This window comes from Xylaria bambusicola (genome assembly GCF_022495145.1).
Source record: "Xylaria bambusicola strain CBS 139988 unplaced genomic scaffold F5B22scaffold_37, whole genome shotgun sequence".
Classification (NCBI taxonomy): domain Eukaryota; kingdom Fungi; phylum Ascomycota; class Sordariomycetes; order Xylariales; family Xylariaceae; genus Xylaria; species Xylaria bambusicola.
This window is the reverse complement of record NW_025953590.1, coordinates 120,004-129,982: the sequence shown is the minus strand read 5'-3', so window position 1 is coordinate 129,982 and position 9,979 is coordinate 120,004. Positions and strand designations below refer to the sequence as shown.

The window sequence follows — 9,979 nt, the reverse complement described above, 5'->3', positions numbered from 1 at the left end:
GCCCCCCCCCCCCGCCCCCCCCCCCCCCCCCCCCCCCCCCCCCCCCCCCCCCCCCCCCCGGCTGGCGGGCGCTAAACAGCTATGCGTAAATAGGAAGAGATCGTCACCGTTATAGTCAAGCGCTTAAGAGCTACAGAAGAGAAAATCATCACCGCAATCGTCTGGTATATACCCAATGCAGTTCACCGCGCGCCTATTCAGCTCGCTCGCAAGTAGGTAGAGTGGATATATAGCGTTTTTTCTTGCTTTTCTATTTCTGGTTTAAATGCGCACTTAAGTATGTAAATGTAGGTAGGTATCTTCGCTATGCTGAACACGTATACTAAGTGTCGCGTAAGAAGCGGCTATATGTGTATGTACATAGGTAGTTAGATTCGTTGTAATAGTAGTGTTGACCAGATCGGCAATAGGATCAACTAATTAATAGGTACCCCGTCAAGGCAGGGAAACAACCCATTCATCCTAATCCTTTAGCCCCTATCGCATCCTCCTGAGCCGCTCTTCCGCCGCCCGCGCCCTGCGCTCGCGATCCAGCTTCAAGCGCTGTTCCGGTGTGAGTCCCCTCGCCTCTTCCTCGCGGCGATCCTGCGCGGACCGGGGCACGCCGGCATCAAGGATGCTCTTCCCCGTCTTCTTCACATCTCCCACTTTAGGTCCCTCGCGCTGCAACCGGACCTCTTCAGCCGCTCGGCGTTCCGCTTCCTTGCGTCCAGCCTCGTTGCGCTCGCGCTCCTCGCGCCGCTCTGCGTCGACACGCTTCAGGGCCGCAGGGACATGTGCTCCTTCCCAATCCCACGCCGACTCCCCCAGCTCATCGCGCGCTACCCGGAATGCGTCGCGGGTTGCGCGATCGCCAGCGAGGTCGAAGGGTGTTTTGCCCTCGTTGCTTTGCAGCGTTGGGTCTGCGCCTGCTTTGAGGAGTAATCCCGAGACAAGGGCTGCCGAGTTCTGGCTTGCTGCTAGATGAAGCGGCGTTGGCGCGTGGTGATTTTGTTGCGAGTCGGCCGGCTGAAAGCGGTAGTTTGGTGGTAACTCGTTGCTCTTAAGGTAGGTGAGAAGAGCGGGGAGCTTGGAACGCCGGATAAACGCTTGAAGTTGGGATGTGTGCAACTGTGCCGTCTCTTCTTCCTCTGTCAGCTTTGGAGCTGCCGGTTTGCTTAATTTTGCTGGTACTGCCTTGGTGGGTGGTTCCTGCGCAGGCTTTGTTGTTTGCGTAGGATCGATCTCTCTAACTTTAAGCCGGGTGAGCTCTATGAAGGAGCGCATCAACTCGTTCTGGGTGGCTCGCCGCGTGCTGAATGGGAATCCCCGAATACGTGGGTCATTCGCTCGTAAAACTTGGCCTTCGTAAGGGCCGAAGAGAGTCCTCCGGTTTGTGGCACCCGTCGCGCGGATGAAGAGAAGCTCCGCGGTATCAAGGAGACCTTTCCAGTCTTGTAGGAGGAGGCGAACTTCGTCTGTGAGAGCTTGCTCGTTGTACCGACGAATGCTAGAGCCGGCAGAGTGCGCGTTCCCTTTAGCATTATCATTGGCTGATTGGGAACCACCTTGTTTCCTTCTCGTGGTATACCGATGGAAAGTCTTGTGTGCGAGGACCGTTGCCTCCCTATTCATAGGACCAACTGTACCATGTTTTGTCTGTCTGGGTGCGAGTGACACCACCATCGCAGCGAAATGGCCACCGCCGATCATGCACATAAAGATATGTGGTCCTTTATATGCTTGAGGCGCAAGGCTTCCATCTGCCTTCGGCTTTGGTATTGTAATCGGAGCTAGCTGTTTTTCTTTTATAACCTTGGCGATTTTGGACTCGTCCTTCAAGTCTTCTGATGAGAATATTGTACGGTAGATGCCAAAGTAGTTGTTCGTCGGCAGTAAGGGGGAACTAAACCACAGCAATGGCGGTTTACCGCTTCCTCTTTGTCTTTTTCTGTTTGAGTCATCATCTTCCTCGTCTGCGCCTGCGTCTGCGCCGTTCTGGCGGGCATTTCGATCCGCGATTGTGGCCTGCTTCTTCAGCAAGGCAGTCAAGGTGCTCTCCTTGGAATTCTGGTCGTCTTCGTCGTCATCGGATTCAGAGGACTCGGATCCCGACAGACTCTCGTCCAGATTACCGATCAGCTTTTCAAATTCGACTTCAGAGACGGGTTTGGATCCTCGTAGCTTCAGCTTTAGATTGTAGTGGTGCCAATCGGACTTCTGATGGCTGCGCTGGTCGTCGACGCTCGCAAACGACAGGCCGCAGAGCGAGCATGCTTGCGATCCGACGACGAGGGTCCCGGCAGATGCGTTTTGCGCTGGGTCTTGTGACGAATGACTAGACGGCGCCGATGACTCGGTGCCAAGGTCGAGATCGTGCGACTCGGCGTCGGCTTTGAGTGTGAGGGTTGAGAGGACTTCGTGGGGCAAATCGTAGACTGCGGATGGCGGGGTTTGGTATTAGTGATGCTCTTGCGACAAGGGTAGAAGAAGTTGGTAGGTACCGTAGAGGGGCCGCCTCAAGAGGTCGTCTGCCTTTTTATCAGCAGTCGGCGCCATTCTTCAACTGTAAAGGGGTTACGGCAGGCTCGAGGGAATGAGTGTATGTGTAAAGAAGAATAAACAAGAGAATGAAAAAGTAAGTAAATAAATGCACATGCACATGCAGATTTCTGTGACGAAGACTACCTAAAGTTCTTATGACGAAAGATGGCCCGCGCCGATGTACTACCTACCTACTACAAGCTACCTGGCTTAGTCATTTGCTTTTATTCAGCACTAAGCGGTAAACACCGAGTGACTCAACCGCCGCAGTCAAGATGTGAGTAAATCAAGTGCACAGCCTCAAGATGGTCAAATTGCTGTTCACTACCAAGTCAGCTATCGCATCGCACTGCCGTTTGCTGCCTAGATACTTCACATGTTGTATAGTAAGTGATTACTTAGGTAGGTACTAATAAAAACCTACTAGTTAGCTTTGAGTAGATCTCATTTATGATGACATCGTCATTCATGGCCTCAACAAAGCCTTGGACATAATATCATTCTCATCCAACGACAAAGAGGTCAGGCAAAGACAATCATGGATTGGCAAAGACGACCAACATATCCTGAAAATCACCATGAAAGAATATTGTTCGTGTTAAGCTTACAAACAGATAAAAGACCTCAACATTGTAATGAATGAACAGAAACGCCCTATCCATGACTCCTTATCCATCGTGAACAATGGTATAGTCTGATCCGTAAAGTACATAATTGCCTTGCTCTACCCTAATCGCCATCTTCTTCTCCTTCTCGAAAATCATTTTACTAAGTGAAGCAGTAAGTTGACGGGATCAACTAACTACCTAGGAGAGAGAAAAAGCGCATAAGTTTTCATCTTTCCTAGGTCTTCACTTATACACATACGTTCCTCTCTAACAAGATGTGTGGGTGCACGAAAACCACGTACCTCTGTCAATGTCGACATAAAGAGCGAAGAGTAGAACGTTGCCATATCTACCAGCTCCGGGATCAAGGATCCTTCTGGGCCTGGTGTTTTCCGAACTGTCGTACCACAGTTCTCAAACATCGTCTCAAGCGCGTCTGCCGCGATTGCGGAGATTATTTCCACGAAAAGTACGGCGAGGAGCAATACAAGAAGTTCATCCAGCTCTTCCTCGAGTACAAGGAGAGCAAAGGTTGGGGTAAGACCGCCATTGATCCACGTACCGTCCCGCGCGAAGTCCTACTCAAACGACAATCTGCGCCGCCTCAACTATCATCTCGCAGCGATGGACAGCCGCGAGCAAGGGGTCAACCATTTCAAGTTCATCAACCTATGGTAGCAGAGATCGACAGGCCTCCTATAAGACGTCATGGCACACCTTTTGTACACCAGCCCATGCCTCCAAGCCCTAGCGAGGGCAGCGTCGATACCGTGATATCGTCTTTGAAAGCAGCCTTTGTGCCAAAGGTAAGTGGTGCTAAAGCCCAGCGCTCAGACCCATCGTATGTGCCAAACATAAACAAACCCTTGCCGGCTGACCCGAGTCCATTTGTAGTAGGGGATTTCGAAGACGAAGATGGCAACACCGGCCACGTAGAGAAACCGCGTGTGTTCACGCCGGACCCCGAGCCCATATATGACAGCACCAGACTACCGCTAGACTTCGGCATGGTCCCCGAACTAGCACACCTCGCCCGAGACAAGCGGAGAGGTAAGCGGCGACACAATCGTCGCCCGGAACTCCAACACCCTCAGCCCAAGCATTACAAAATCCCGCGGAGACTTCGCAATCCCGGGAGTGTTTCGGACTGTAGTCTCGTGAAGAGGCTCACTAAGGCAGCCAGGAAGCTCGTAATTCCAAACCTCGACTGGGACGAAATCGACGGAAAACTCGTGCCACGGGAATTAACCCCTCCACCAGGCGAACCACGCACTCCCACACCCCCTAGCACCCCGCGTACTCCGAAACAGTTTACTACTACAGGTCTTTACAGCCCTACCGACATGGCCATCGCTAACAACACCGTTCCAGGGCCACTGGCTCCAGGACGGAGGCCGAAGATGAGCGAACCGCATAGTGCCAGACATAACGGCGCCTTTGCAACATCCCCCAAGTCCTACTTCGTCACCACGCAGGAAGACCCGTCCTCACCCACCGGTGCCTCAGCCCACGTCCTTCATTCGCGGTCCCATAAACGCGTCGTCGTTCCTCCGCCGCTCCGTCTCAACGGAGTCCTAGTGCCCTCGGCATCGGACTGCCCGCACCATCCCAACAAAGGGAGAGGGGACCCCGACGCTGACTGCACGGCGTGTCGCGGCTTATTCTTTCGAGAACGAGGTCTTCCCTCCGAGACATTTATCGAGCAGGAGTGCCGCTCCGCGACTTTCGAGAAGATGCACTCGCCCGTGTTGGTCTCCGTCAAAGTCCCCGAGCGCCGATACTCTTGTGCTGTTCAAGCGTGTTACTGTGATGAATTGAATGATACAGGGAGGTGTGTCCCGTGTCGTCAGCGCGACAGCATTGCGAAACAGTTGCAGAGCAATTGGATCTGAGTAAGTCGATGAATGCGTGAGTTACTATAAGAATGAACAAAGAAAGAAAAGGAGAGCGGCAACCGTAAACTGAGATTGATAAGTAAAGATGGTGTGATGGGTTTACCGGCGCAGTTTTTTTTTTTTTTTAGTAAGTCAGCTATATGCGTTTATATCACCGTATAGCGATATTATATCTTTTCCTCTTGCCAGTTGTTTTCTTTCAATGGTTATTATATAGTGTAGACAGAATGAATCCACTACATAGACTTCAAGTGTATTTCCTACTAGCCAACATAGTAAGCATTAAGAACGCTTTAACTAGAAATATGTATCACATGTGCCCTCGACAGCCATCATAGTCGAGACGATATGATACATTATTTCTTTTTGCTTCCTTTACCACCACCTCCTTTACCACTTCCACTGGCGCCACCACTCGACATAACCTTCAAGCTCTTGAGGGGCACGGTATTAATGACATCTTCAGGCTTGATGGACTTGATAAGCTCAACCTCCCGCGGCCACATACGTTCTTTATCCGCGCTCCTCTCGTCGATGACGCCCTTCTTGTTCGAGGCCGCTTTCCATCCCTCTAATATCTCTTTCACGGCTTTCCCCTTCTTCTGTGTCCCTGGTTGTAGTTTGACCTTGTATTTATAGCGACCGAGCGCAGCATATGGCGCACAGAGTGCCACGACTTCGAGAATCTCATCGCCCGGGAGAGGAGTACCGACGAGGGCGTCGAGTGGCGAGAGATTCGCAACCTCGTCTGGGTCGAGCGTTTCAATACCTTCGTCCAGCATAATCTTGCGCACTTCTTCGTGCTCTGCCATCTCTCGTTGCTCTCGCTGGTGCTGGGCACGACGGCGTTGCCGAGCAGCTTCTGAAGCAGCTTCTCGTTCTGCTTTAGCTTTCGCCTCGGCCTCTGCTCGCCGTTGTCCAGTAGTCGATCCAATGAGTTCTTCTATGGCAGCGCGATCTTCCTCATCCTGGTCTCTATACTTGGCCGCAATCTTTTTCGCCTTACCACGTTGGCCTCGCTTTGGCTGTCGCTGCTTTTGTCTAGGTTGAGTAGATTGGCCAGCATTAAACGAACGATCCTGAACAGCACTGCTTGTCGCTGGCGTATCTGGTTCTGTGATGGCATCACTGTTTTCCGTAGGTTGCTCATCTTGTTCTAAATCCCGATTGAGCTCAGATGGCTTAGAAGCCGGGGCTTCGTCCGAGATAGCCAAGCCGCTAAGCTGCTCTGATGGTTCTGCCTCGTCTATAGTGTCCAGATGCCCGCCATCCTCTTCGTTGCCGCCCAATGACTGGAGAGGGTTTGCTCTTGGCTTGAAGTCCTCATCTTCGGCCGCGCTTTCTTCGGAATCGTTATCCTCATGTATCCCATCTCCTTGAGCAGGCACGTCGCCGGAGTGCTGAGTGTCAGTAATTGCTGCCGGAGCTTCCGATGGACCCTCAGGCTGCACTGGTGTATCGTAGAGACGATGCTTGACATGTTTCGGCTTACTCTCCTCGCTGACCTTGAACATTAAGGCAAATCCCATCACGAGTTGACTGGCAGGTAAGAAGTTCTTCTTTCCTCGGACCATGAAGGATCCTGTAGGTAAAAATTCACCTGTTGGCGCGGATTTCGATACTTGGTCTGCCGTAACCCACCATGCCGACATCGAAGCTTTTGAATCCCAAGCAGAAGATGAACAAACTGAAACAGACCCAGCTTGAGATAGTGTCGACGGGGGTATAGGAGCGTCAGGTGTACTCGGATTATTCTTGATGATAACACTTGCTGCACCATGAAGATCGGCATGCACGTAGATATCCCCCTTCTTCAGGTATCGCCTATAAAGCATCTCGTTTTGTTGAGCATCCTTACCACCGAGCACAAGATAACCGTCTGTAGACAAGAACCAGATGAATTTTTCGAACCACATCTGTCGGCGGATGGGCTGGAGAACTGGCTTTTCTTGTTTAAGCCCCTTTCGTAACTCGGCTTCGATTTTCTGGCTAGCACTTTTGAGAGCCATCTCAGACTGCTGTTTAGTTTTCTCCTCCTTAACCGCAGCTACTTTCCTTTCACCGTAATACTCTCGAGCATTGCCGTATGGACTTATCCCCAGGTTGATATCCACGACCAGTCGCTTATCTTGACCCTTCAAGTTTGAATTGACGCTGCCCCCCAAACCGCTATCCGAATCATCGGAAGCGTCCGATTCGTCCGCTTCATCCGAATCATCTTCGTCTTCCTCAGCTTCACCAAGCAAAACTGTAATAGTGTTCTCATGAAGCTTGAGAGGGAGCTTTATAATAGACGCCACAGGATTGTTCAGTCGCCTTTCCCTCTCGATCAGTTTTCCAATGTCTTCCCAGTCCATACCCTGGAATACCAATCCATTCACAGCATCCATGGCCTCTTGAACTCTTTCGACATTGGCTTCTATGGCACTTGCTTTGCGAACATTCAAAGTCTGGACTGCTTGTAGACCCTCGATCCTCTTTTCCTGGTCGGCTTTAGCAGCCTCTAACTTTCGCCTGGCGGCTGCCTCCCGTTCAGTCAAACGTGATTCGAGCTTTTGCCCTTCGATTGATGAAAAGAATTCATCTACCGTGTTACCAAAGCTATCAAATTCGAGGACAGAATATGCAGGGTCTTCTTCGAACTGGCGGGGTAAGAAGGGGTGAAAATCTTCGTACAATAATCCCTTTCTCGGTGGTTGTTGTTCGTCTTGTGTTGAACCGTCTAGAAGATCCTCGGCCCCTGGTCGCTTTTTCGCAAATATATAACCCTTGCATGTGTCTGAGCTGATGATATCCTGCACAAGATCCCGGCCGGTCTGAAGAGACAGGAGGAGCTGGTCTAATAACTGCTCGCTGTCGACAACGGCTGCAGGTTGTACAGTAGAGTCAAATCCGGTTACCTTCATCGCATGATCCAACAGTACCGGAGGTAGCTCATTTATTGTGACGGCCAGGCCTTTCCTTAGCTCATCACCGGGCTTCTTTTTGATCTTTTTCGCAGTTTTAGCTGAAGCTGCATTTCTCTCGATTATCGTCTGTAGGGATGCTCGGAGACGGTCCTTGGTAAGCGGCGGGATGCCACCATAGTTCTGCCTATTCTCCAGCGAGTATGTCAAACCCGCACGCTGTGGCTCTTGTCCTTCGCCTTCGGATACATTGCGCAGAAGAGTTAGGATCTTCAGTTCGTTGTCAGTTAGGATAACGTTTCCACCGGCGAAAAACTCGAGGTATATCCTATATAGCCCGTCGCTGAATTGAAACTCTATTATTCGGTCGGTTCCTATCTGCGAAACAGCGGTGAGACGTCGGGTTTTCAAGACCTTCCGCAACTTCTGTACGAAAACGGAGGGTGAGGCAGCGGTCGTGCGTGAGAATTCGGTCAAATGGCATCGGAACCCAGAGTCTACCAGGAGCTGCTTTTTGACGCCAGGCTTGGCAAACTTCAAAAGGAGGATCTTAGACGACAGGTCATAGATGTTGGATACGCGCAAAGAGACGAGGCTAGCCGAAAGTTCATGGGCGATGGCCTAGAGCAGAGAACAGGTGTCGCATATTAGTCGTCTTGATAGCCATCGCATCGCCAGGCACTATTTCTTGGAGGGGTACTGTAAAGGAGCTAGTGAGGGGTCTCATACCTTGACGTCAAGGGAGGAAAACCTTTGCTTCATTGTGTCGGCTTTGTCGCTCAACCACTTCTATAGCCCTGTACGATACCACAGCACAAGTGGAATGTGCGACTGATGGCTGGCATAAGAGCGGTAGCCACGAGAATAAATATGAGCAAAGCAACATGTGAGGTTGCGAGATGCCAAGGCCTGGCAACAGTCAAAATGGTGGGGTAGACATTTGAGATATGTCATTGGGTAGAATGGAAGCTTTACAGCTGACGTCATCCGATCTCGCCGAGTGATTCATAACGACAAAATATTACCTACTTATCTTGTAACTGGCGGACCAGCATATAATGAGGTATGAGGGATGGATGTGTCGTTTAACATTAGTTTGAGATGCGCATACAGCATATGAGCGATCATTCTTCCTAGATATGTAATCACAGAAGGTGGTTAAGGGAGGTTGGGTACGAGAAGACCAAATGGAGAATACCTATAGTATGGAGGTTACTCTCGTAAGTTTATATCGAATCTCAGCTCACGATTTGCGAAGCCATTAAACCTTACATTTATGGTAAATGGCAGCCGGCTAGATGATTCCCTACCCTTATGCCCACTCTTGTAAGCTGAAACTTAACCGTTCACTCATCATGAGAACAAACTACATTATAAAGGTAAATACTATGCAGTTAAAACGATATATAACCACCTAGAGCATGTTACATGTAGTTAATTGACGAGAAGCAAGCTGCGCTGCAGTAAAACGAAGACTTCAGACTACTTGTAGCTTGCTAACCGTTACCATTTCCTATAAGGACCTTGTTCTTACTAATATATGTCAAACTCCTTATTCCTAAGGTAGTCTCCTATCGAAGTAAGATAGAAGTTAAGAGACTATATTCTTACTATTACGAGTAGAATCTCTTTATTCATCGGCTAGTGCTCAATGTTATAAATATGACCTGAAAGCGTTCACACTCTTATGACTAAACACGTCCGAGTGTCAGCCATGGTCTCATGTTCTATTGCTACGAGAACAGGATACATGTGTTACACTTGCTGTAAATGATATAGCTTGGGGATGCAATATATACAGTACTACTAAATTTAGTCAGCTCTAGACGAGTCCCTATCAATAAAGATTGCAATATTCCAAAAACGCCATATAAGAAATGATGACATTATCAGTACAGAGTAGAGCAAGATATATATGTAATCATATCAATTCAATATATGAAACCCTAGCAATTAGCTAAGGCAAATAGTTCATTTCATACCTTGTATGGGGCCGTACATTCCGAGCCGATTCATGGCATTGCTTCAGCTGCGAGTGTTCTACTAG

At 49.9% G+C, this 9,979-nt stretch overlaps 3 protein-coding genes across 3 annotated transcripts; 1 reads left to right on the top strand and 2 right to left on the bottom strand.

Moving 5' to 3' along the window:
* Positions 1 to 140: 140 nt before the first annotated feature.
* Positions 141 to 2,678, bottom strand: F5B22DRAFT_616119 (uncharacterized protein). The gene is made up of 2 exons (XM_047975566.1): positions 2,484 to 2,678; positions 141 to 2,417 (listed from the first exon to the last, which is right to left on the bottom strand). The coding sequence occupies exons 1-2, from the start codon at positions 2,536 to 2,538 to the stop codon at positions 478 to 480; spliced, it is 1,995 nt and encodes a 664-aa protein (XP_047828552.1). The 5' UTR covers positions 2,539 to 2,678; the 3' UTR covers positions 141 to 477.
* Positions 2,679 to 3,171: 493 nt separating this feature from the next.
* F5B22DRAFT_317624 (uncharacterized protein) lies at positions 3,172 to 5,202 on the top strand. The gene has a single exon (XM_047970666.1). The coding sequence runs from the start codon at positions 3,407 to 3,409 to the stop codon at positions 5,021 to 5,023; it is 1,617 nt and encodes a 538-aa protein (XP_047828551.1). The 5' UTR covers positions 3,172 to 3,406; the 3' UTR covers positions 5,024 to 5,202.
* Positions 5,203 to 5,382: 180 nt separating this feature from the next.
* F5B22DRAFT_648815 (uncharacterized protein) lies at positions 5,383 to 8,694 on the bottom strand (the record flags this gene model as incomplete). The annotated part of the gene is made up of 2 exons (XM_047979079.1): positions 5,383 to 8,553; positions 8,662 to 8,694. The coding sequence occupies 2 exons, from the start codon at positions 8,692 to 8,694 to the stop codon at positions 5,383 to 5,385; spliced, it is 3,204 nt and encodes a 1,067-aa protein (XP_047828550.1).
* Between the last annotated feature and the right edge of the window lie 1,285 nt (positions 8,695 to 9,979).

Excerpts from the sequence above, each read along its gene's own strand:
- F5B22DRAFT_616119 (XM_047975566.1), bottom strand. The coding sequence starts at position 2,538 with ATGGCGCCGACTGCTGATAAAAAGGCAGACGACCTCTTGAGGCGGCCC. Across the intron at positions 2,418-2,483 it reads CTTGAGGCGGCCCCTCTACG|TCTACGATTTGCCCCACGAA; the intron begins GTACCTACCAAC and ends CGCCATCCGCAG.
- F5B22DRAFT_317624 (XM_047970666.1), top strand. The coding sequence starts at position 3,407 with ATGTGTGGGTGCACGAAAACCACGTACCTCTGTCAATGTCGACATAAA.